The sequence below is a fragment of the Oncorhynchus kisutch genome, linkage group LG16 (assembly GCF_002021735.2).
Source record: "Oncorhynchus kisutch isolate 150728-3 linkage group LG16, Okis_V2, whole genome shotgun sequence".
Lineage (NCBI taxonomy): Eukaryota > Metazoa > Chordata > Actinopteri > Salmoniformes > Salmonidae > Oncorhynchus > Oncorhynchus kisutch.
Window position 1 is genome coordinate 29,045,000 of NC_034189.2, and position 27,643 is coordinate 29,072,642.

Below are 27,643 nucleotides of genomic sequence, written 5' to 3' on the forward strand. Positions count from 1 at the left end.
TTCTCTCTCTTTCTCACTGTCAACCTCAGTCCCCCCTGCTGCGCTCCAGACTGCAGAATGGATGCACCAGGTGGTTCCCACCATGATCCACCCCAATTTGAAGAGGCTGGTTTCCCCTCCTCTGGAGCTCCCCCACTCACCCTTTCCTCTCACCCCCTATCCTGTTCCTTCTCCTGTGCTCTCTGCTGGCTCTCAGACTCAAGTCCCCACTGCCCCCCTCCCAGCACCAGTCACTGCTCCCCAAGAGACAGGTATACAACCTGAGGCGACAATGTCCTCATGGTTAATAATGGGGACATTCATAATAGAATGCTATGATGATAACATGTCTTCCGTTGTCAATCTTCACATGAGAACACTTGGCACCTCGCGAGTTGTTTTGGTTGTAAACAGTCTCTTGCTAATTGTTGTTGATTGTACGAATTTTAGGTTAGCATTAAATGTGTTTCCTTCATTCGTTGTTGGTTATTGATCACGTCACGGCTGCCAAGCTAACTCTCCCGTTAAGATAATCAGGTCTAACCTTGTCCTGGCTTTTCCCTTCTAGAGTTTCAGAGGCAGTTGAGCACTCTGACAGAGGAGGAATACACCACTGCCACAACTCCCAGTGAGTAGGACCTTAAGCAACCATAATGCCGTTTAGGAACATCCCTAAATCTATACACAGGGCCAAATCCTAACTTGAGATCTGTGTGCTTAACTTAAAATTATAGGGCTCAGATCTTCAAGTCAGGATTTGGCCCCACAGCCAAGACGGTGTGTACTGATGCCGTCAGATTAATCTTCACGATGTTCTCCTCTGTCATCCCTTCTAGCCCGCACTGCTGGAATGATCAGTATTGCCAATCAGAGGCCAGACCCATCAACATCCTCACTTGACCCATTGGCTAAGCCCTTTGAGACAAGAGCTTATGCGAGAAGATGGGGGGCGGACTCAATGTTTGGAATGGAGTTTGTCCAGGGAACGGCAGGGTGAGTGAATTCAAAGGTTACACAGCTACAGGGGGTGGTGCTCATTATTTATGCTTGGAATGGCTGGTTTGGTTTTAACCTGAACATCTTCATTCAATGTCGATGGTGAGCATGGTCTGTTTTTTTGTTGTTCTTTTTTTGCATGATGGAGTTTTGTCAGACAAAGATGTAAGATGACACAGTAAAGGCCACTTTGAAAGACAACAGTATGGTCAATTGAACATATTGATAACTGTGACGAGTGAATTTCACATTCCTACTAACTTGAAAAGGCCTAAAAGTATTTAGTGGTAGGTCAGGAATACAGTAACCATCCGACTTCAAGGAAATGTCTTGTGTAACAATTCTTCTTGTCAATGCTGTGGTTTTCCTAGTTTTGCTGTAGTCCTTCTTATTAGTTATAATGGTGACATAGATACAGTGTCTTGGATAACTGTCTGAGTGAGTTGTGTTTGAGTCTAAGGCAGCTGTCGTGTTATTGCACAAAAATCTTGTGCTGTCTGCGATCAACATTGCATCAACACCACTGCACTGAGGCTAGGTAACACGGTCAACATCGATAAATCCATGATAATCGAAAATGTCAATAAGCATTTCTCTATGCCTGGCCATGCTTTCCTCCTGGCTACCCCAACCCGGCCAACAGCTACTTGCCCGAGCCTCCCCCAGCTTCTCCTTCACCCAAATCCAGAGAGCAGATGTTCTGAAAGAGCTGCAAAACCTGGACCCATACAAATCAGCTGGGCTAGACAATTTGGACCGTCTCTTTCTAAAATTATCCGCCACCATTGTTGCAACCCCTATTACCAGTCTGTTCAACCTCACTTTCGTATCGCCTGAGATCCTTAAAGATTGGAAAGCTGCCGCGGTCATCCCCCTCTTCAAAGGGGGTGACACTCTAGACCCAAACTGTTATAGACCTATATCTATCCTCCCTGCCTTTCTAAAGTCTTTGAAAGCCAAGTTAATAAACAGATCAATGACCATTTCAAATCCCACCGTACCTTCTCCTCTGTGCAATCCGGTTTCCAAGCTGGTCATGGGTCAGCCACGCGCAAGGTACTAAACGATATCATAACCTCCATCGATAAAAGACAGTACTGTGCAACCGTCTTCTTCGACCTGGCCAAGGCCTTCGACTGTCAATCACCGTATTCTTATCGGCAGACTCGATAGCCTTGGTTTCTCAAATGACTGCCTCGCCTGGTTCACCAACTACTTCGCAGACAGAGTTCAGTGTGTCAAATCGGAGCCCCTGTTGTCCAGACCTCTGGCAGTCTCTATGGGGGTATCACAGGGTTCAATTCTCGGGCCGACTCTTTTCTCTCTATATATCAACAATGTCGCTCCTGCTGTGGGTGATTCCCTTATCCACCTCTACGCAGACGACACCATTCTCTATACATCTGGCCCTTCTTTGGACATTGTGTTAACTAACCTCCAAACAAGCTTCAATGACATACAACACTCCTTCCGTGGCCTCCAACTACTCTTAAACGTTCGCTGCCCGCACCCGCCCGCCCGACTAGCATCACTACTCTGGATGCTTCTGACCTAGAATATGTGGACAACTACAAATACCTAGGTGTCTGGATAGACCGTAAACTCTCCTTCCAGACTCATATCAAACATCTCCAATCCAAAATCAAATTTAGAATCAGCTTTCTATTTCGCAACAAAGCCTCCTTCACTCACGCCGCCAAACTTACCCTATTAAAACTGACTATCCTACCGATCCTCGACTTCGGCGATGTCATCTACAAAATAGCTTCTAATACTCTACTCAGCAAACAGGATGCAGTCTATCACAGTGCCATCTGTTTTGTTACCAAAGCCCCTTATACCACCCACCACTGCGACCTGAACGAATTGCAAAAATCGCCCTCACTAACTTTAAACATCAGTTATCTGAGCAGCTAACTGATCGCTGCAGCTGTACATAGTCCATCTGTAACTAGTCCACCCAATCTACCTACCTCACCCCCATATTGTTTTTTATTTACTTTCTGCTCTTTTGCACACCAGTATCACTACTTGCACATCATCATCTGCTCATCTATCACTCCAGTGTTAATCTGCTAAATTGTAATTACTTCGCTACTATGGCCTATTTATTGCCTTACCTCCTCACGCCATTTGCACACACTGTATATAGACGTTCTTTTTTTTCTATTGTGTTATTGACTGTACGCTTGTTTATTCCATGTGTAACTCTGTGTTGTTGTTTGTGTCGCTTTGCTTTATCTTGGCCAGGTCGCAGTTGTAAATGAGAACATGTTCTCAACTAGCTTACCTGGTTAAATATAAGCAAAATAAAATAATAAAATTGCTATTTTATTTGTCCTAAATTGTTGGAAGCATGGCAGGGTTCCTAAAATGTGTAATTATAACCATTTGTTTGCTTTGGCACTGCAAAGCTAGATCTACATATTTTGTCACTCAGGATGCATGGCCACTGTAGCAATGTATCCATCTGAAATATTGAGATTCATTGTAAACTACCTGGTTGTCAATAGTGAAACCAAAACGATTGTATCAGTTTCTGGTAGGCAGATTTATAGTGTATCAAGTTTCCTCAAGCTGCAATTCTGTTGCAATAGGCCGTCATTGTAAATAAGAATTTGTTCTTAAAAACTTACTTGCCTAGTTAAATAAGGGTAAAATGTAAACATTTTAAATACATAGAGAGATCTCTGCTCGTCTTGGCCCAGTGATTGTCGTACATGATTTACTTTTTTTGACTGAGCGCTTGCTGGTTGTCTACTTTGTGTGCAATTTAGTAGTATGCTAACTCTAGAAGAATGCCAAAGAATTGAAGTAAAATCCTTGGCAAAGATTGTGCTTGTGCCCCTTACAGTAGCACCTCTGACCGTGCTTGATATGGGGAACCTTGCCTGCTTTTCACTGCGTTGTTGCTATGGAGATGCAATCTCCCCCCCTCCCTTGACCTCTGAACTCTGACCTTGATTTGTTTGTCCCTCAGACCTGAGAGTATGACCCCTCTCCTGCCCTTTAGCCCCCGAGCACCCTCTGTTCCGGGGCTCCAATATTTTGAGATGCCAAAACCGATTGCAAAAAGTCAGGCAGAGGAGAGGTCAATCAGGGCACTCCCAGTTCCAACACCCCAGCAACCTCTCCCTTTTGCACCCATGCAAAGGCCTGGCTTATCTGAGCCCACAGTCACATCCATGAAGTCACTTGACAGAACGAGGAGTCACTTGAACAAGATGTCCATGCAGATAGGGACACCGTTAGCCAAACCAGAGCCTGAACAGATTGTGACAGTAACCAGTGGGCAGCAGAGGATGATGGCCCCGCCCTCCCACCTCACTGAGTTGCAGACCACACGGCCGTACAGAGTGTCGCAGAGGGGTCTGCCAAAGGAGAAAGACCCAAAGAAAGAGCAGGGGCAGACACTGGTCCCTAAGAAAGATGCTCCTAAATATTCTCCCAAAACAACAAGAGGTTCAAGATGTTCAAAAGAACAAGGGGTACCCATGGATTGGGGGTAAGTGTGGCATGGTGCACAATCACTACATACCCCTGTTCCTCAATGTGTCAGTCATTCAACTAGTTCTAAAACATGTTAGCATGTCCTGAAGACATGTAGTACTTATGTACCTTATAGGTTTGCATTTCAATAAATATTAAGGGCTGGTCCCACTAGTTATTTAAACTTAAGAACATGTTTTGTAGTTCCCAGTTGGCACCTTTCCTCTGACATATATCCTTGGTGTCCCCTGTCCCTTTAGAACTAAAAGTATGGCTGCCTCGCTGCCATCTTGTCCAAAAGTGTCCAGTTACCCTGGTTTCCCATCCACATTGATTAGGAACAGATATAAGGCCCGACCCGAAGAATGGCCCATTGATAAAAGTCCATTATGGGAGAAGCCCCTGAAAGGAACACCAATTATCACCCCTGCCCCTGAAACATCGGATGAGGACCAGAAAGTAATGGAAAGTATGGCTTCCATGTTGCCAAGTTGTCCAAGGGTAGCCAGTGTTCCTGGGTTCCCCTCAGCACCTCCACCCAAAACAGAAAGACCAGCACCTCCACCCAAAACAGAAAGACCAGCACCTCCACCCAAAACAGAAAGACCTGCACCTCCACCCAAAACAGAAAGACCGGCATCACCACCCAAAACAGAAAGACCAGCATCACCACCCAAAACAGAAAGACCGGCATTACCACCCAAAATGGGAAGACCAGCACCACCACCCAAAACACAAACGGAACCAAGTTTGGTGAATCTAGTGCCAACTTGCACAAGCGTATCCAGTGCATCTGGTTTGGCCTCCAGGAAACCAAAGGAGACTGAAGGGGCTGAGGCTGTAGGTTGGAGGGTGGATAAAAAGCTGAAATGGGAGAGACCACATGATGAGAAGACGGTTATTGAGCTTTCGTCGTCAATTGCTTTAGACCAAGTGTATGGAGACAAAGAAATGTTGAAACGTATGGTAGTGCTTGTCCCATTTTGTCCAAGTCAGAGTACTATTCCTGGTTTTCAATCTGTTCCAAGGCCCAAAGCTCAGGTTGTGCCAAGCATGGTTAACATAATGCCAACATGCCCAAGGGTATCTAGAGTTCCTGGACTGCCAACCATAGACCCGGCAAAGACAGTAGACTGGCCAGTAGATACAAAGGCTCTGTTTAATAAGTTACCTAAAGAAGTAGAATTATTGATGGTCCGTTTAGAGGACGTTGGCACAGTTTATAATGATAGTGAAAAGGTCAAGAAAATGGTGGATCTTAAACCATCCTGCCCCAAAACAGCCAGTATTCCTGGCTTCCCATCTGAAACAATGCAAGAGCCTACTAAATTGTCCAATGTTGGGACAAGAAAGTTTTCTGAATCTGAACTGAACATGGTTAACCTTCTGCCTACATGCCCTTTAATGGCCAGAGTTTCTGGTTTACCCTCTAAACTGCCAATTAAGTCAGATAATGTTGACTGGCATGCTAACAGTAGGCCTATTTTGGAGAGACCATTGAAGAACAGAGCACTTTCTGTAGCGCAGGAAATGCGACAAAAGGACAAAGAACTTACCAAAAATATGGTAGATATGTTACCATCTTGCCCGAATAAGGCCAGGATTCCAGGTTTACCCTCTGCATCTAGGCAGAAGCTAGTAGACACACCAAGAATGACCAGTCTTCTGTCTACATGCCCTAAACTTTCTACGGTTTCTGGTTTACCCTCCAAACAGCCAATCAGTTCTAGAGATGCTGATTGGCTTGTGGACAGAAAGCCACTGTGGGAAAAGCCATTGAGGAAAATGGATGTGATGATTCAACCAATTTCTTCCGCTCTTACCATTGCATATAAAGACAAAATGATGTTGAAATATATGGTAGCCATGTTACCATCGTGCCCAAGGAAGGCCAGTATTCCTGGCTTTCCTTCAAAACTGAAGCAGAGGCTAGGATCCCCAAGAATGATCATGAAGTATGATCTTCTTCCTACTTGCCCTAAACTTTCCAAAGTTTCTGGTTTACCCTCTAGACATCCAACTGAGTCAGAACCTGACTACTGGCATGCTATCAGACGGCCAATAATAGAAAAGCCATTGAGGAAAACAGTTGAGCTGATCCCTTCACTTTCTGTAGCACATGCAACGTCATATGAGCACAATGAACTTGTGGTTCCTCTCTTACCATCTTGCCTGGAAAAGGCTGGTGTAGAATCTATGCCAAGTCAAGAGTCAAATATCCTCAGTCTTCATCCTACTTGCCATAAACTTCCCAGAGTACCTGGTTTACCCTCTAGACTTCCAAACAATTCAGATGATATTGACTGGAAAGTGGACTGCAGTCCACTGTGGGAGAAGCCATTGAAGAAAAGAGAAGGACCTTTTTTACAAGATCAGGAAATGGCATTCAAAGACACTGAAATTCTGAAAGACATGGTAGCCATGTTGACAACTTGCCCAAGGAAGGCTAGTATTCCTGGTTTCCCATCTGCACCAAGGCAAGAGCCAAGTATGGTTAACATAATGCTTACTCGTTCAAGGGTATCTAAAGTTCCTGGATTGGCAACTATAGAACAGACACAAATAGTAGAATTACCAGTTGACAAAAAGTCACTGTCACCCAGAGAATGGCCTGATGAATCAATGTTCCATTTGGAGAATGTTGGCAGAGTCGATCATAATAGTGAAGTGGTCACAAACATGGCAGCTCTGAAACCATCCTGCCCAAACGCAGCCAGTATTACTGGCATCGCCTCAGCATTAAGGCATGAACCAAGCATGGTTAACCTTCTGCCTACTTTCCCTAGATTGGCCAGAATTTCTGGTTTACCCTCCAAACACCCAACAATGTCTAGACATGAAAATTGGATTGTGGACAGAATGCCAATCTGGGAGAAGACATTGAGGGAATTGGATGTAACGATTCAACAAATTTATCCAGCTCATGAAACATACATGGTAAAACATATGGTAGCTATGGTACCATCTTGCCCCAGGAAGGCCAGTATTCCTGGCTTCCCTTCTGCACCAACACAGGAGCCAAATATGGTTAACCTTCTGCCTACTTGCCCTAGACTGGCTAGAATTTCTGGTTTACCCTCCAAACAGCCAAATAAGTCTGCAAATGTTGAGTGGCATGCTAACAGCAGGCCACTCTTGGAGAGACCATTGAGGAAGAGAACAGCATGTCTAATGCAGGAAATGCCACACAAGGACAATGAGCTAATTAAAAATATGGTGGCCATGTTACCATCTTGCCCAAGGAAGGCTAGTGTTCCTGGCTTTCCATCTGCACCAAGGCAAGAGCCAAGTATGGTTAACATAATGCCAAATTGTCCAAGGTTATCTAGCGTTCCTGGATTGGCAGCTATCGAACAGACACAAACAGTAGAGTGGCCAGTTGATAAAGAGTTACTGTTGCCATCTAGAGAAAGGCCAGAAGAATCAATGTTCCATTTGGACGATATTGACACAGTCTATCATGATACGGAAATTGTGAAAAATATGGTAGCTTTGTCACCATCCTGCCCCTGGAAGGCCAGTATACCTGGCTTCCCCTCTGCACCACAGTCGAAGCTAGAAGACACACCAAGTATGATCAGTCTTCTGACTACTTGCCCTAAACTTTCTAAGGTTTCTGGTTTACCCTCTATAGAGCGAATCAGGTCTAGAGATGAATATTGGCTTGTGGACAGAGTGCCACTATGGGAGAAGCCGTTGAGGGAAAGGGGTGTGCCAATTCTAGACATTTCTCCAGCTCATGATAAAGACAGAGATCTGAAACATATGGTAGCTATGGTACCATCTTGCCCCAGGAGAACCAATGTACCTGGCTTCCCTTCTGCACCAAGGCAGAGATCAGTAGAAACCCCAAGTATGGTGAATCTTGTGCCTACTTGCCCAAAGGTATCGACTGTTTCTGGATTGCCAGCTTTGGATCTGAATCAGGCACCAGATTGGTCAGTAGATAAAGATTATTTGGACATTTCACCAAGAAAAAGGTCAGGACTATTCGATAATGTTGGCACAGTCTATAATGATAGTGAAATGGCCAGCACCATGCTTGCTCTTACACCATCCTGCCCAAGAGCAGCCAATATTCCTGGCTTCCCCTCTGCACCAAGGCAAGAGCCAATTATGATGAAGCTTCTGCCTACTTGTCCTAGATTTTCCAGAGTTTTTGGTTTACCTTCTAGACATCTGCATACGTCTGAAAATGTTGTCTGGCATGCTAACTGGATAACACTTTTGGAGAGGCCATTTAAGAAAATAACAGTTTCTTTGGTACAGGCAATGCCACATGACAACAAAGACATTACAAATAACATGGTAGATATGTTACCATCTTGCCCGAAGAAGGCCAGGATTCCTGGTTTTCCCTCTGCACCACATCCCAAAGCTGAGGTAGATCTTAGTATGTTGAGTCTTGTTTCTGCTTGTCCAAAAGTTTCCAGTCTCCCGGGTTTCGCATCCATTGAAGGGCCTACAACATTAGAGTGGCTTGTTGACCCCAAGCCTATGTTTGAACACTTGCAAAAGAAGGAAGAAGAAGAAGACATTTTTCCAAAAGACCGACCAAAGGAAGACACTGAAATAATGAAAGCAATGGTTGCTTTGGTGCCATGTTGCCCAGTAGCATCCATGATTCCTGGTTTCCCTTCTGCACCACGCAAAAAGGCTGAGGAGACACCAAGTATGATGCATATTGTTCCCTCCTGCCCTAAAACTTCTAGTCTCCCAGGTTTTCCATCCATTGAGGGGAATAGGGAAACAGGGTGGGTAGTTGATGAGAGGCCATTTTACAAGAGACCACCAAAGGAGAGGAAAGTCATTTTTGACAGCTCAAAAGCAGACAAAGAGGAAATGAAAATCAACATTCCTTTGAGGCAATCATGCCCTCATGCTGCTCTGATCCCTGGCTTCCCATCTGCACCACAACCCAATAGGTTGAGTCTTGTTCCCATGTTCCCTAACGTTTCCAGCCTACCGGGTCTCGCATCCACTGAGGGGGGTACAACGTTAGAGTGGTTTGTTGACCCCGAGCCTATGTTTGACCACTTGCAGAAGAAGGAAGACGTTTTTCCAAAAGACGGATCACAGCAAGACATTGACAAAATGAAAGCAATATTTGCTTTGATGCCATCTTGTCCTGAAGCATCTGTGAATCCAGGCTTTCCCTCTGTACCTGCGAAAAAGTTTGCAGACACACCAAGCATGATCAGTCTTCTGCAGACTTGCCCTAAAGTCACTAAAGTTTCTGGCTTACCTTCGAGACTTCCTATCAATTCAGATAAAGATGGCTGGTGTGCAGACAAGAGGCCACTGTGGGAGAGGCCATTAAATAATAGAGGCACACTATCCTTTTGTCCAGTGCAAACATTATCATTCAAAGAGAGAGCGATGATTACAATTATGGTGTCTATGTTACCACCTTGCCCAATAAAAGCCACCATTCCAGGCTTTCCCTCATCGTCACGGCACAAGTCGGATAGGGCTCATGTTAAGGTGATCCCAAGCATGGTATGTCTATGGCCTACCTGCCCGAAATATTCAAGGGCTTCAGGTTTCCCCTCAAGACATCCATCCAAGGCAGGACATGATGGCTGGCATGTTGACAGGGAGACATTTTGGGTTAAATCGTTGAGGAAAGGAGAGGGGCTTAATCTCCAGCTTTCTCCAGTTGACAATATGTCATTCAGAGACAGAGAAATAATGACAAGTATGGTACCATCATGCCCAGCCAAAGCCACCCTTCCTGGCTTCCCATCGGCTCCACAAGCCAAAGCTTCTCACGTTGAAGTAGAAAAAGAGCCATGCATGACTTCCCTTTTCCCATCTTGTCCGGAAGAGTCTCGTATCATTGGTTTTCCTTCAAGACAATTGATCATGTTGGATGATGGTTATGTAGAGGGCTGGCCGATGGTCAAGAGTGTAGTCTGGGAGAAATCACCAACGAGGGTTGCTAATACTCTGGAATGCTCTCCATTTGAGGGAGACTGTTGTTACAGAGACAAAGTCATGATAAAGGCAATGTTATCTCTTATACCATCATGTCCATGTTTGGCTTTGAATCCAGGTTTCCCATCTCTTCAGATTTGTCCATCTGAGGAAATGTCATTTAGAGACAGAGAAATATTGACAAGTATTGTGCTGTCATGCCCAGCAAAAGCCACCCTTACTAACTTCCCATCGGGTCCACGAGCAAAAGATGCTCATGTTGAAGCCGAGAAAAAGCCATGCATGACTAATCTTTCCCCATCTTGCCCGGAAGTTTCTAGTATAATTGGTTTCCCTTCAAGACAGTCAGTCATGTCTGATCACGCTTATGTAGAGGGCTGGCCGACAGTCAAGAGTGTACTCTGGGAGACACCACCAACGAGGGTTGCTAATACTCTGGAGACTCTGGAATGCTCTCCATTTGTTAATGACAAAGAGTTTGACAGACATATGATGGCCCTGGAGCCAACATGTCCAGAAGAAGCCAAAATACCTGGTTTTCCCTCTGCCCCAAGACCCAAGACAAAGCAATACATCACTGCTACAGTTAAATCATCATGCTCCAATGTTGCCAAAGTCTCTGGCTTTCCCTCTTTACAACCAGAGAAAGTAGATAAGGTTTTAGTAGAGAACTGGGCTGTGGAAGATGGACCATTATGGCAGCAAACACAGAAAGAGATTCCAGCTATTGGAGTCAGTAGATCAGATGATGCCAAAGGAATGGCAGCTATGTTACTATCTTGCCCAAAAGACGCTAGTATACATGGCTTTCCATCAGCACCATGGCCTATAGAAGAACAAGAGCCAAACATGCCCAGTCTTTTGTTAACTTGCCCAATGGTTACACATGTCCAAGGGATTCCATCCACAAAGACGCAAAATGAAGAGGATCCTCCAATTCATCAGTGTCCTGTGGAGGAGAAGCCATTTTTGGAAAAGTCACTGAAAGAGAAAACAGTGCAGTCTCTGGCTCCCACTCATGATGAATTAGAGAAGGGAATGGTGTCTATGTTGCCATCTTGCCCAAGTGAGGCCATTGACCCTGGCTTTCCATCGACACGTTGTCAAACGCCTCTCGACAGTGATTCGTCTATAAATCAACAGTCAAGTCGAGGTGAAAGGATGGAATGGGCAGAGGAGATATATGACTGCAAGGAGGGCCACACAGAGCTTAGCCACAAACCCAAACGAATCGAATCAGTGGTGAATGAGAACAAACAAGAATTTAAACATGGCTCAGTTTTGGAGAGGCTCAAGGAAGAGGGTGTCATTCAGACCAGATATGAGGCGCAAGAAGTGGGCATTCTAGAAAGAGGGTGAGTGAGTGAGTGGGAGTAGGAGAGCAGACTATTCTAAATCTGCGTTATGGCACTTTTGTGAGACTTTAAAGCACATTTCTCTGCCTGTCAGTTGCCTGTCAGATAGAGTATGAAACACTTGCATTTCAACTCTGTTTTCAGACACTTGCACTGCCGAATGTGGCACTCCATTCCTACAGACATGCCATTGTTCTTGACTGTCAGAGAGAGGTGGGTTGTGTTGGTTTGCTGCAGGAGTGCAGCTGTTCTCGTTTGGCTGCTTACAATAATGCTTGTGCACCATCTCCTCCACATCTGACTGACACTACTGTGTTTTTGCACTATTCTTGCAAGGTGCATGCCCTGTGCTTTTCACTGTGTAATTCTTCCCATTTATTTGGTCTCTCACTTCCTGTCACTCTCTTTCAGCCCTTCGTGTCAGTCTCCCGCTCAAGGGGGACAGCCATTACCGTATGGGATGGGAGCAGCTGTTGACAATGAGCCAAAAGACATTTCACACAGCCAGATGGCGTGTGAGGTTGTGGCACTAGTAGAGTATCAAGTTGTAGAAGACTTGGACATGATATGTGAGGAAGAAGCGGTAGATGAAGTCTCAGAGTCAGTCTCTGGAATAGAGCATTCTGGGAAGGAAGAGGTTACTGTGGCTAGGCAGGTGAAAGTTTATGAGATGCGGTAAGTGTGAAAGGGCCACAGCGCTCAACCTCACTACCTGCCAGCATGGTGCTGGTTTAGTTGTGTTGATCTGCATGGTGTTGCATTCCTATGGCTGTTTTTGGAGTTTGGATTTAACATAACTTAAACAGAGCATTAGCCAAATGCAGGAATGGTATGAAATCTTATATTGTAAGATTTGTGCTTCTAGACTTAATTGAATTTGCCAATATTTTGCAATATCAGTTACAATTTTGATGAATATATATACTGAACAAATATATAAATGAAACATGTAAAGTGTTGGTCCCATGATTCATGAGCTGAAATAAAGATCCCAGAAATGTTCCAAACGCACAAAAAAATGTTTCTAAAATGTTGTGCACACATTTGTTTACATCCATTAGTGTGCATTTATCCTTTGCCAAGATAATCGATCCACCTGACAGGTGTGGCATATCAAGAAGCTGATTAAGCAGCTTGACACAGCCTGACATATTACACAGGTGCAACTTGTGCTGGGGAAAATAAAAGTCCACTCTAAAATGTGCCGTTTTGTCACACAGCACAATGCCACAGATGTCTGAAGGTTTGAGGAAGTGTGAAATTGGCATGCTGACTGGAGGAATGTCCACAAGAGCTGTTGCCAGAGAATGTCATGTTAATTTCTCTACCATATGCTGTCTCCAATGTAATTTTGGAGAATTTGTCACTACGTCCAACCGGCTTCAGAACCGCAGACCATGTGTAACCACGCTAGCCCAGGACCTCCACATCCGGCTTCTACACCTGTGGGATCGTCTAAGACCAGCCACACGGACAGCTGATGAAACTGTGGGTTTGCACAAAAAAATATTTTATGCACAAATTGTCATAAACGGTCTTGACCTGACTGCAATTTGGCATCGTAACCGGCTTCAGTGGGCGAATGCTCACCTTCGATGGCCACTGGCATGCTGGAGAAGTGTTCCCTTCACGGATTAATCCCAGGTTCAACTGTACCGGGCAGATGGCAGACAGCGTGTATGGCGTCGTGTGGGCGACCGGTTTGCTGAAGTCAGCGTTGAGAATAGAGTGCCCCATGGTGGCGGTGGGGTTATGGTATGGGCAGGCATAAGCTACGGGCAACGAACACAATTGCATTTTATCTATGGCAATTCAAACGTACAGAGATACCGTGACGAGATCCTGAGGTCCATTGTTGCGCCATTCATCTGCAGCCATCACCTGCATTATAACGCAAGGCCATGTCGCAAGGATCTGTACACAATTCCTGGAAGCTGGAAATGTCCTAGTTCTTCCATGGCATGTATACTCACCAGACATGTCGCCCATTGAGCATGTTTGGAATGCTGTGGATTGACGTGTACGACAATGTTTTCTAGTTCGCATAGTCATTGAAGAGGAGTGGACAAAATTCAACAGGCCACAATCAACAGCCCGATCAACTCTATGTGAAGGAGATGTGTCGAGCTGACTGGTTTTCTGATCCACTCCCCTACCCTTTTTAAGGTATCTGTGACCAACAGATGCATATCTGTATTCCCAGTCATGTAAAAATCCATAGATTAGGGCCTAATGAATTTATTTAAATTGACTGATTTCCTTATATGAACTGTAACTCAGTAAAATCTTTGAAATTGTTGCATGTTGCGTTTGTATTTTTGTTCAGTATACATTTTTGCAAGCATGGTTTTTAAAAATCCTTTACATTTGATTGTGTGGTGTTTATACACCTAGATTGGCTTTATCTTGATTGAAATGTTTGCATTATTAATTGTAATTTTTGTGAATGGTCAGATCATGTTTGAGCATGAGTTTTGGTTTGTGTGTGATTGTTTTAGATGGTCATTTCCTATTGATTGCTTTGTTCTTAGTTGAAAACGCTGCTTTCATGGTTGTTATAGTCACCTCTGACCTTGGTTTACCCTCTCCTCAGACCTCAAAATATGGCTTCATCATCACCAAGAGTTGCCAGTGCACCAGGGTTTCCATCCACTCAAGCGTCCTTTTCAGAGGCTCAATTGGAAGACTTCCCAGTGGACACGAGCATATTATGGGAGAAACCAACAAAGGACGGTCCACAGCTGGCCATGGATAGATCAAAAGAGGAGAGAGACATGGTGAGATTTATGGCAGATATAGTCCCATCTTGCCCAAGAACTGCCAGCATTCCAGGCTTTCCGTCTACACATCTGTCCAAAGAAGTCGAGGTAGAGAGGGAACCTAACATGGCAGATCTAATGCCAAGAGTGGCTGGCACACTCACATTCCCTTCTCTTGAAAGTCAGGTAGAGGAGTGTACAGTCAACACTGAGGCAATTTGTGAGAAGACAGTGAAGGGGAAAGAAGGGGTGACCATTAGGTCCAGTCCACATTTGGACAGATTACAAGAAGAGCTAATGAAACACATGGTGACTGTGGAGCCATCGTGCCCTACTGCAGAAAGTATTCCCGGCTTCCCCTCTGCACCACACCCCAAAGCTGAGGTAGATCTAAGTATGTTGAGTCTTGTGCCCGCTTGTCCTAAAGTATCCAGTCTCCCGGGTTTCGCATCCACTGAGGGGGCTGCAACATTAGAGTGGCTTGTTGACCCTAAGCATATGTTTGAGCACTTGGAGAAAAAGAAGAAGAAAGAAGAAGAAACTGTTTTTCCAAAGGACAGATCAAAAGAAGACAGTGAAAAAATGAAAGCAATGGTTGCTTTGATGCCATGTTGCCCAAAACCATCCCTGATTCCTGGTTTCCCCTCTGTACCACATCCAGAAGCTGAAGTGGGGACAAGTAGTGTGAATCTTGTTCCCTCCTGCCCTAAAGTTTCTAGTCTCCCTGGTTTTCCATCCATTGAGAAGGATAGGGAAGCAGGGTGGGTTGTTGATCAGAGCTCATTGTTCAAGATACCGTTAATGGATAGGAAAGTCATTATTGACAGCTTAAAGGTAGACAAAGAGGAAATTAAAACCAACTTTTCAATGCGGCCTTCATGTCCTGACGCTGCAAGGATCCCTGGCTTCCCGTCTGCACCACAACCCAATATGTTGAGTCTTCCCACTTTCCCTGAAGTTTCCTGTCTCCCTGGTTTCACATCTACTGAGGGGATTACAACATTAGAGTGGCTTGTTGACCCCAAGCCTATGTTTGAGCACTTGCAGAAGAGTAAGAAAGAAGAAGTTTTTCCAAAAGACAAATTTAGGAAGGAAGACATTGAAAAAATGAAAGCAAAGTTTGCATTGGTGCCATGTTGCCCAGAAGCATCCATGATTCCTGGCTTCCCCTCTGTACCGCAACCCCAAGATATATATTTTGAGCCAACTATACTCAGCCTTCTTTCATTGTGTCCAAAAGTCTCCAGTATTGCAGGTTTCCCATCTCGTCAGCAAACTGACAGAAAAGATTGGCACACAGATCTGCCCCAGGATCATCAGCCATTTTGGGAGAAGCAAATGAAGGTGAACCCAGTTTTGAAAATGGAAACGTCAGAAAAAGACCAAGCCAAGACGAAAGGAATTGTGGCTCTGGTACCATCTTGTCCCAAAGTGGCTCGCACTCCTGGTTTCCCATCTGTATCACAACCCAAAGAGGTCTATTATGGGCCAAGTATTGTCAGTCTATCATGTCCAAAAGTCTCCAGTATTGCAGGTTTCCCATCCCATCAGCAAACTAACAGAAAAGATTGGCACACAGATCTGCCCGAGGATCATCAGCCATTATGGGAGAAGCAGATGAAGAAGAAGATGATGTTATTGATGGAAATATCAGAAAAACAGAAACAAGATATGAAAGAAATGTTGGCTCTGGTACCATCTTGTCCGAAAGTGGCTCGTATCCCTGGTTTCCCATCTGTACCACAACCCAAAGTAGTATATTATGGGCCAAGTATTGTCAACCTTCTTCCATTGTGTCCAAAAGTCTCCAGTATTGCAGGTTTCCCATCCCGTCAGCGAACTGACAGCAAAGATTGGCACACAGATCTGCCAGAGGATCATCAGCCATTATGGGAGAAGAAAATGAAGGCGAAGCCTGTTGTTATAATGGAAAGATCAGAAATAGACAAAGAAAGTATGAAAGGAATAGTGGCTCTGGTTCCATCCTGTCCAAAAATGTCTCTGGTGCCTGGTTTCCCAACTGTACCGCAACCCAAAGAGGTCTATTATGGGCCAAGCATGATCCGTCTATCATGTCCAAAAGTCTCCCGTATTGCCGGTTTCCCATCCCGTCAGCAAACTGACAGAAAAGATTGGCACACAGATCAGCCTGAGTATCATCAGCCATTATGGGAGAAGCAAATGAAGAAGAAGATGATGTTATTGATGGAAATATCAGAAAAACAGAAACAAGATATGAATGAAATGTTGGCTCTGGTACCATCTTGTCCGAAAGTGGCTCGTATCCCTGGTTTCCCATCTGTACCACAACCCAAAGTAGTATATTATGGGCCAAGTATGATCGGTCTATCATGTCCAAAAGTCTCCAGTATTGCAGGTTTCCCATCCCGTCAGCAAACTGACAGCAAAGATTGGCACACAGATCTGCCTGAGGATCATCAGCCATTATGGGAGAAGCAAATGAAGGTGAAGCCTGTTGTTATAATGGAAAGATCAGAAATAGACAAAGAAAGTATGAAAGGAATAGTGGCTCTGGTTCCATCCTGTCCAAAAATGTCTCTGGTGCCTGGTTTCCCATCTGTACCGCAACCCAAAGAGGTCTATTATGGGCCAAGTATTGTCAACCTTCTTCCATTGTGTCCAAAAGTCTCCAGTATTGCAGGTTTCCCATCCCGTCAGCAAACTGACAGCAAAGATTGGCACACAGATCTGCCTGAGGATCATCAGCCATTATGGGAGAAGCAAATGATGGTGAAGCCTGTTGTTATAATGGAAAGATCAGAAATAGACAAAGAAAGTATGAAAGGAATAGTGGCTCTGGTTCCATCCTGTCCGAAAATGTCTCTGGTGCCTGGTTTCCCATCTGTACCGCAACCCAAAGAGGTCTATTATGGGCCAAGTATTGTCAACCTTCTGCCATTGTGTCCAAAGGTCTCCAGTATTGCAGGTTTCCCATCCCGTCAGCGAACTGACAAACATTATTGGCACACAGATCTGCCTGAGGATCATCAGCCATTATGGGAGAAGCACATGGAGGTGAAGCCAGTTGTGATAACGGAAAGATCAGAAATAGACAAAGCCGAGATGAAAGGAATAGTATTTCTGGTACCATCTTGTCCGAAAGTGGCTCGTACCCCTGGTTTCCCATCTGTACCACAACCCAAAGAGGTATATTATGGACCAAGTATCATCTGTCTTTCATGTCCAAATGTCTCCAGTATTGCAGGTTTCCCATCCAATCAGCAAATTGAAGGAAAAGATTGGCACACAGCTCCACCCAAGGAGCATCAACCATTATGGGAGAAGCAAATGAAGAAGCTGATTTTATTAATGGAAATATCAGAAAAAGACAAACAAGAAATGAAAGGAATGGTGGATCTGGTACCATCATGCCCTACTGCAGCAAGTATTCCTGGCTTCCCCTCTGCACCACATCCCAAAGCTGAGGTAGATATAAGTATGTTGAGTCTTGTGCCCACTTTCCCTAAAGTTTCCAGTCACCCTGGTTTTGCATCCACTGAGGGGGCTACATATTTAGACCCCAAGCCTATGTTTGAGCTCTTGGAGAAGAAAGAAGAAAACATTCTCCCAGAAGATGGATCAAAAGAAGACATTGACAAAACAAGAGCAATGGTTGCTTTGGTGCCATGTTGCACAGAAGCAGCCGGGATTCCTAGCTTCCCCTCTGCACCACAACCTAAGAAGGAAGTAAATAGTGTGGATTTCACACAATCGTGCCCCAAAATCTCCAGTCTACCAGGTTTGCCAACTACGGCCAAAGTCCCGACAGGAAATTCGCAGGTTGAACAGAAGCCTCTGTTTGAGAAGACACTGAAAGATGAGACCATAAGAATCCAAGATAGATCAGCAGAATTCAAAGGAAATATGAAAAATATAGTGGCACGTGAGAGTCTCACTCCTGGGTTCCTGTCCTTACCACAACCTAAAGCAATGGAAGAACAAACCATGTCTGCTCTACACCCATCTTGTACAAATGAATCGACAGTAGCTGGATTACCTTCTAGACAGCCAATTGAATTAGCTCTGGCCCGGGGAGAAGAATCTGTGAGTTCTATGCAGCCATTGTATGAAAAACCCTTGAAGGATAGGTCAGAAGATACTGTACTTTCCAAGCCTGACCTAGGCAGTGCAGTTGGAGATGAAGGCCTTAAAACTATGGTTGCACTGGCACCATCTTGCCCCGAGGCAGCAAGCGTTCCTGGTTTTCCATCTGTGCCCCCTCACAGTCCAGAGTCTGTAGAGGCACATGGTAAGACGTGTGTGGTTAAGAATGTCATATTCTATTTCCAGTGACTCACATTGCAAGTGGAAAGCAACATTATTTTGCTTTTGGTTTTTAAGAGACAAGTATGCAGACAAAGGAGAAAGAGGTTGCTGGAGAACCAGCAGAGTATGTTCTAGATAAGGGGTAAGTGTTTGAGCATATGACTTTCTGCATGGATTGCAGTGGTAGTGGTAGTGATGTGTTGTTGTTTGTCTTATTTGGTCTGCCATGGCCACTGGAAAGCCAGGTATTTGAGCTCTGGAAAATCTCTGAACTAACTGTCCAGGGTAAATCTCACTTTGAAAAGTGAATATTCTGTTGACTCAAACCCAAATAATGTTGTCGACTGATCTTATAATCGTATTTGTGGCCAAAGCATAAATGAGAGAGAGAAAAATCCCACTGGTAACTTCTATCTCAAACAGACTGTTTCAAAAGTGCTTGCTATGAGCTGGCCAATCAGCGGTCTACTCGCATGAATATTTTCTATGACCGGTACACACCATTCTGTTGTTGGGATACGCCCATACCATTCCAACAGAGAAAAGCTGCTTTATAACATACGTAATTATCATTTTTGGAAGGAAAACTATTTCACTCTTATTGTAATTCATTCTAGGTCATATTTCATAGGAATCTGGAAACACTGAAAAGTTAGTTTTAAAGACTGCATGGCTTTTGGTCATTTTCAAGATGCTCTGCATCTGAGATGCGTTTTAGGTCTGTGAGCCTCTTACATGGCGGTCAATAATTATGGATTGAAATTCTTACTGAATTTGTGACGGGTGAGTCATTGTGGTGCATGCCAACGACTGTGTGTTTTTCTGTGTGTGGCATGGATTCTGTGGGGATGTTCTTTTCAATGTTCACCTCTCATGTTAGTGTCCTCAGCAGCCCACAAATAGAGAAGTCCACACCTGAGGAGATCCCAAAGCCCTCAGCAGTGTCAGAACCAGAGCTAGTCTTGGGGTGGGAGGTGCTGGAGGCTGATGGTTCTGTGGCAGAGAAGCCAGAGGAGGCCTCTGGCCTTCTACAGAATATTGTTGATGTCTTCTCCAGAGGGTAAGTGGGAGATTGGTGTGAGGCAAAATGTGTAGTGTTTTTTCTTTTTAGAAAGTAGAAGCATTCTGACTCATGAGTCATTATATTCACCAGTATCACCATCATGTTCACTAGAGTTGTTTAGATTTCTGTTTGCATGTGATGGCATTTTCTATTTTTGATCTTCATCATGGATTGAAAAATCACCGTTTGGTTCAATTTTAGAACTTTGAGCAACTTTCGTATGCGATTAATAAAATCCATTTCTTGATGATTGAAGTTTGAGCGATCTGTGTTTATTCGCCTTGATTTCTGAGGAGACTTGAGACTTTGTGTATGGTTGGCATGCTCCAAATGTGTATCACTCTTGTTTTAGGGTTCAATCCCTCACTTACTGTTAGTATCCCTCTCTCACAGTTATGAAACAGTAGCAGCCATTTTGGGTCCGTCTGGTTCACCTCCAACAGAAGCTGTAGACAGTGGTGTTGTGGATCCAGAGGACAGTGCAGTCCCATCAGAGAGCTCCTCTGATCCTGTCCCAGATATATCTATCCTTGTTCAGGAAGCAGTGTCTGGAGAGGCACCGCATGTTGAGGGTGAAACCAATCCAACTATAGAGCTCCCAACCACACCTGAGCCATCCTTGTTGACGGTGGAAGACAAGCAATCCAACTCTCCATCGGCAGTGAGACAAGACAGTGAGGATGGGTTCATTGGAGTCGAAGGCCCAAGCAGTATGAGAAAATGGCCGCCGTTGACGGAGGCTGACCTTACTGAGATCTCCAGAGGAGAGTTTGTGGTAACTGGGGAAGAAGAGGTTACCCTTGACTCATGGGCACAAATAGGGGAGAAGTCAACATTCAAAGTGCAGGATGATGTTGAAGTTTTTTCAGCAAGGTCACCGATCGAGACAGAATTATCACCTTCATCACACCTGGACAAGGGGTGAGTGTCATGGCAGCAAACCCGTCTCGGAACTATTTGCCTGCACGGCTTGAGAATCCAAATTCGTTTACTTGCAGTTGTAACATTGTCTCTTGTTCGCATAATGTTTTGCTCAGCAATGCTTGCTACTCAGTGAACTGTGATGGACAAGTCTACAGTACAGAATGTTGGATGGGTTTAAGCTGCTTCTTGACGCTTAAGACACTTGTTTGTGGGTCCAGGTCGTCAGTGTCTTTTGCAGTGTTTATGCTGCTATGTCAGACGCGTAACAAATATATGTGTGTGAGCGCATGTTTGTAATTTAAGCAAAGGAACATGGACGATTTGTATGAGTTAATACTGGTCACTGTGTTGAGTTGTTCTCTTGTAACAATTCAGTGTCTCCTCTGTGGACTTGGGTATGCAACTGTCTCTATTTAGTCATTTGCTGGCTTATGGAATGTGGCTTTTGTGAAAAATCATTGTTGAAAGGTTGTTTTTTTGGATAATATAATTAAACAGAAAAAAGTTGTTTAAAGTGAGAAGTTATGCCTGGAATGGAATCTAATTCTATAGCAAGACCTGAGTCATGACTGTATTTTTTTTTCTTTAAGCCCCCAACACACAATCACAGAAGAAGCCTCCGGCCCTACCTCACAACCTACTGCAGACAAGTTGCTGGTAGAGGACAAGTCTGAAGAATATATAGTACCCATACCAGATAAACCCTCTGATGATCAGACTGTCACCCCAGTCACCTCAGTTGAAACACAATCAGAAGTTGCCCCCCCTCAGAGAGGCAGAAAGAAAAAAAGATCCCTTCCACGAGAGTCTCAACAAAAAGCAGATGGCCAAGGAAGTGTGACTACCCAGGATGTCGCTGCACAGGTAACAACTAAACTGGTCGCTCCTCATCGTGTGAAGAAAAAAGAGGGAAGTCTTCCTCCAGAAACTCAACAGGAAGCTGATGATCAAGGGATTGTATTTAATGTAGTCCCTTCACAGCCTCTAAGGAGAAAAGACAGCCTCAGTCCAGAGCGCAAACAAAAATCTGAGAATGTGTCTGCACAGAAGCCCATTGATGTAGTCACTTCCTGCTGTCCGAAGAGAAAAGACAGTAATCTTCTAACAGAACCTCAAGAGAAAGCTGATGGTCAGAAGGGTTTCGCTACCCAGGCAGCTCCTCAGGTGGTCCCATCACGGCCTGGCAGTAAAAGAGACCGTAGTCTTTCAACAGAGCCCCAACAGAAAGCTGAGGCCCCTGTCCAGGCGCACACAGAAGTGGTCCCTACTTGCCGTACTAAGAAAAGAGAGCGTAGTCTTCCAGCAGAGTCTCCACACCGACCTTTGAGGAGAAAGGAAAGCTTCACTAAAGACACATCAACACAGGCAACTAGCCTGGTCCCACCTCCGCGCCCAAGGAGAACCTCTAGAGCCTCCAGTGCAGAACCTTCAGAGAAACTTGGCCAGGGAGCCACTGAACTGATTCTACCACAGCCAACTCAGAAGGCTGATGAGCCAGAGAATTTGATTGCCCAGGCCGTCACCAAGCTGATTCCACCTCAGCGCACAAGGAAAGCGTCTTTCTCTACCGAACATCGACAGAAAGCTGACGATTTAGAGAGTGCTACTGGTCAGGTCACAACTGTTCCCCTGACACCAGATCATGTACCGACAGAGTCGTACACGGACTTTGGTGTGAGAGAGACTGCCCCCCTCCTCATCATCCGAAAAATAGCCCCGCCAAGGCGCAGCAAGAAAACAAATTCTCCCCACGTGGAATCAGGCAAAGCAGAAGATGTGGTTGTAGAGGCCCTGAATGCTGCCAACCAGGGGTCTGCAGCACCATCCCAGATAGAGGATCTGATGATAGACTCGATTGAAAAGGTTGAGACTGAGATGCAGTCTCAGAAAGTCACAGAAATGGCCACTGAGCCAGTTGAAGATAAGCCACACTTTGAAGGGGTTGCCGTGAATTTGACAGTAATCTATAGGCCGCTCATTGACAAGTAAGTTCATGTATTTCATATTGCAGCTGTAATCTTAAAACAGTATCACAGCAATTACTGTACAATGACATACCATACAATACCGTAGAATTGACTGTATTATACCGTGAAAAAAAAGTCAATGCTGCCATAATCGAATGGATGAATGAATGGATGGATGGAGGGGAGAATGAAATTCATTGTGGGGATTGGGGTTTGTATTTCACATGATTTTACTGTAATTACATGGGATTGGTGCGAGCAGGTTGGCTGCTAGGTAATGTGTCTATATATCGCAACATATCAAATAAATATTTGGTGTTTCATATCACTTCCACTTCTAGAGGCCTTAACAAAGGCTTCTAAACAGGCTATGACTACAGGGCAAAACAGACCAAAAGGACAAGGCAAAATGCTCAACCATTAAAGGTTTAAGACTTGTTGCAACTCCAATCCTGTCCCCTATATATTTTAATTTGATGGGGCACTACTACCACATACCAGTTCAATTGGTACAGCTCTCTCTAACAGGTGCAAAAAATATAGCCTCTTACAAGACATGCCTCAAAATATGTTAATGAGCCAGAAACAACAATACCATGCACCCACTAGTGGTCAAAAGGTTTTTGGCGCTCCCAAAATACAGTACGGTACTGTATTCTTTGGAATGGAATTACAGTACCATTCAAAATACACCAATTATTTCCCCACCCACAACACTTTCCCACAATGCACCATAATTTACAGTATAACTGCAGTGTCATGCTTCACAGTATTTTACTGTTGATAATACCCCAAATTAGCGCATAAATTACAGTTTTCCATTACAGTGCAGCTCAGAAGGTATCGACAGAGGACACTGCGCCAGAAGTAAAGACTGAGGACAAGCAGGAGTACTTACCAGTCCCAAAGCCTCGTGGGAAACGAGACCCGACCCCACCTGTCCATTTAGATGCTACCAGACCAAAGACCTGGCATGCCTCTAGTGGGGATGACAACGATTCTACCAGAGAGAGAGGACGTTCACTTGCAGCCTCAGCCTCTGTGCTGGAACCACCTCTACGCAGCAAGAGGAGCAGTAGTCTTCCTCCCGTACCCCCTGGGTGCCAGCCTGCAGCATCTGGTGAAGTGGTGGTTGCTCCTCTGCGTAGGAGGAGGAGTAGACTAAACATAGAACAATCAAGCGTGCCTGTTCCAGTTCCGCGCTCGAAAAAACGCCTCAGTTCCTCTTTCTCCGATGGAACTCCTTTAATGGACTCCTCATTCACTAGGCAGACCGATTCCCTTGAGGGCTCGTTGTCTCTCTCTCAGGAAGACAAACAAGTCACCAGTCAGGAAGCCACAGAGGGTTCAATATCATTAACCTCAAGCATGGTCTCCGAAGGGAGCTTTGTCACAATTCTTCACTCAGAGGAGATATCACCAGAAGTTATTGTCTGTGAAAAGGGACTGGAGGAGAGTGGGGAGAGCTGGACCTTCACAGATACCGCTATGGTCACTGTGGCTTTCACAGATACTGTAAGTGAGGACATTGAGAGGGGTTCAGAGGCAGAACCTGTCTTTGAGAAGGGACTGGAGGAGAGCATGGAGAGCTTGACCTTTACAGATACTGCCATTGCCACTGAGTCCTTCACAGAAACCCCTAAGTTCTTCGCAGACACTGTTAGTGAGGACATTGAGAGGGGATCAGAGGCAGAAGTTCTTGACCAGACCTCTCCAACCACTGCTACACCAGCTGAGGACGACTGGTTACATGTTAAGGGAGCCAAAGAGACAGAGAAGATGGAGAGAAAATACATGGGGGTTGAAGAGGCGGACTTTGGCTTTGAGTCAGTAGACGTAGCTGCCAGAGGCTTAGATGAAGAGAGGTACTGTATGTTATGTTGGACACACATGTGCAAAAGAGTGGTTGCGTGACGTGTTTACATTTTTTTTAGTACATTTACATGTAGGGGAGAGTGGGGTAAGTTTAGACATTAACGATCAGCATCACTCCGTCAAGGGAAATAATGTATTATTTCTAACAAAGATATTTACATATATTTCAGGATGTTGAGTATCCCTGGAAATAATCAGAATTCATGTAAACATGACCGTTTTGAAAACATAGCTTGTCCAAAAAAGTGGTAATTTGGCACAACTTACTCCGGTATGGGGTAAGTTGAGCCGTGGGACGGGGTAAGTTGAGCCGTGGGACGGGGTAAGTTGAGCCGTGGGACGGGGTAAGTTGAGCCGTGGGAACGGGGTAAGTTGAGCCGTGGGAACGGGGTAAATCAAGCCGCCTACGAATGTCTGTACTGAATGAAATATTACCACTACCTTTTTGAAATCATGTCTATCTTTATCTCCCAAACACAATTCAACACAATCAAAAATAGCTTTTTGTCTTTTAATCATTTTAAGCATCTTTTAACACAGGCTTAACACCGAACAAACACTTTGTACTTAAAAAACAACAACTTATAAGCCAGGCCCTGTTGTTACCTCATACTCCAGTGATAATGCTTTGCATTATGTCTGGGAAGAAAACACTTGCCAATGGCTCAACCATTGGCTCAATTTACCCAAACCATGGCTATTGGCTCAATCATTGGCTCAATTTACCCCAACCATGGCTATTGGCTCAACCATTGGCTCAATTTACCCCAACCATGGCTATTGGCTCAACCATTGGCTCAATTTACCCCAACCATGGCTATTGGCTCAACCATTGGCTCAATTTACCCCAACCATGGCTATTGGCTCAACCATTGGCTCAATTTACCCCAACCATGGCTATTGGCTCAACCATTGGCTCAATTTACCCCAACCATGGCTATTGGCTCAACCATTGGCTCAATTTACCCCAACCACGGCTATTGACTCAACCATTGGCTCAATTTACCCCAACCATGGCTATTGGCTCAACATACATTTTGACTATATTTTCCCATACAGCTTCAAGGATGCACTTTCATACGGATCGCATATTGAAGCTACCCCAACTGATCTTTAAAGATCTCCTTTTGGTTTAGATACAAGCGCCATGAAACCTCTAATGCAATAAATTAGTCTTAGTGGGAATCCTAACTTGCTTTGCACTTTTTCCCATGTGAGTTCTTTCTTCACGTACTCCATGGAATGATGACCTCTTCCTAAATCTTTGGTATAATGATTAGAAACAAGGGTGACTCAACTTACCCCTTTAGCTCAACTTACCACTCTCTCCCCTAGTTGTTTATAATTCTACTGCTACTATGCTTGCATGAAAATGAAATGATTGAGATTATGCCATATATTTCATCCATTGCAATTGTTTTAAATGTGTTGCTACTAAACAATTTGAGGAACAAAATCCAGAGCAAAACATTGTTGCTGCGTAGTCAAGTCATATTAAATCCCTGCCATTCTCTTTTTAGGCAGCAGGAGGCAGCAGAGGAGCCAACAACGCCTGAACGCAGAGCTGCAAACTCTCAGGAAATGGGTCAAGACAGTGCTGCTTCTCCAGAAGTACGCTGTTTATAGTCGTATCAGTTGACCAATCTTCCACCATCCATTTTGTTTCATCATTGACTTATGAAATGTTTACCCTTACCACCATCATAAATGTTTACCCGTAGCACCATCATAAATGTTGACTCCTTACCACCATCATAAATGTTTACCTGTAACACCATCATAAATGTTGACTCCTTACCACCATCATAAATGTTGACTCCTTACCACCATCATAAATGTTGACTCCTTACCACCATCATAAATGTTGACTCCTTACCACCATCATAAATGTTGACTCCTTACCACCATCATAAATGTTTATCCTTACCACCATCATAAATGTTTACCCGTAACACCATCATAAATGTTGACTCCTTACCACCATCATAAATGTTGACTCCTTACCACCATCATCATAACTGTCAATTTTGTCAATGACAAAACAACACTTTTTTAAAAAGTTATTGCTGTGTGATACCTGGTCATTTCTATACCATAAAATGAAGTGCCACCTAGATTTAACTCCGAATTGACCTATTATATTTGATCTTGTGTTGTTTTAGGGCCTCATGGCCAGTCCTGGCCTGGTCACTTCCAGCCAGTCACTACTGGAGTGGTGTCAGGAGGCCACCAAAGAACACAAGGGGGTCAAGATCACTAACTTCAGCACATCCTGGAGGAACGGCCTGGCCTTCTGTGCCCTTCTACACCACTTCCACCCGGACAGGATGTAGGTACCGTCTGTGGAGAGCTTAGACATGAACATAAACAGGCATTATGTTATGGTTTCTTTAACCTTTGAAAATGACATCATGATCATTTTTTTGTGTTAACTTGTTTCCTGTTCTTGTGTATCGATTTTATTCTCTCTCTTCGCTACTTAGAAACTTTGAGATGCTGGACCCTTATGACATCAAGCGCAACAACAAGAAGGTGATTTCCCACATGTTATTTCGGCGTGTGATAATCAGTCAATCAGTATAATGTGCTAACCCATCATTTCCTAGGCCTAGAATTATTATCATGAAGTGTTTAGCACCTGAACATTTTACCAGTGGTGGAAAAAGTACCCAAAAGCAAAGATACCCTAATAGAAAATGAGTCAAGTAAAAGGGAAAGTCACCCAGGAAAATAGTACTTGAGTAAAGGTTTTTGGTTTTAAATATACTTACATTTTTGAGTGCGTTTACTGTAGGGGAGAGTGGGGTGAGTTGAGCCATTTTTTACATTCTGCATTACTCCGTCAAGGGAAATATAATATAGTTTCTAACAAATATATTTACATATATTTCAGGATGTTCAGGATATATCCCTGGAAATAATCAGAATTCATGTAAACATGACAGTCTAAGTCTCAAAAGTAAAAGTATAAATCATTTCTTATATTAAACAAACCAGACGGCACGATGTTCT

At 44.3% G+C, this 27,643-nt stretch overlaps 1 protein-coding gene across 7 annotated transcripts in view; it reads left to right on the top strand.

The window, feature by feature from the left end:
• Positions 1-27,643, top strand: part of LOC109906761 (EH domain-binding protein 1-like protein 1) — a 63,107-nt gene that overhangs the window by 29,155 nt on the left and 6,309 nt on the right. For 2 of the 7 annotated variants that reach the window (XM_031792185.1, XM_031792187.1), the window contains exons 12-24: positions 30-251; positions 548-607; positions 816-972; positions 12,168-12,431; positions 14,350-18,785; positions 18,878-18,944; positions 19,683-19,862; positions 20,259-20,786; positions 21,380-22,774; positions 23,584-24,621; positions 26,152-26,242; positions 26,794-26,960; positions 27,115-27,163. In XM_031792185.1, the coding sequence (XP_031648045.1) occupies positions 30-251; positions 548-607; positions 816-972; positions 12,168-12,431; positions 14,350-18,785; positions 18,878-18,944; positions 19,683-19,862; positions 20,259-20,786; positions 21,380-22,774; positions 23,584-24,621; positions 26,152-26,242; positions 26,794-26,960; positions 27,115-27,163 (8,654 nt within the window). Of the gene's footprint in view, positions 1-29; positions 252-547; positions 608-815; positions 973-3,955; positions 4,481-4,724; positions 11,757-11,900; positions 11,970-12,167; positions 12,432-14,349; positions 18,786-18,877; positions 18,945-19,682; positions 19,863-20,258; positions 20,787-21,379; positions 22,775-23,583; positions 24,622-26,151; positions 26,243-26,793; positions 26,961-27,114; positions 27,164-27,643 lie in introns of all 7 variants that reach the window. The other 5 variants (XM_031792183.1, XM_031792184.1, XM_031792188.1 and 2 more) reach the window with 5 other exon arrangements.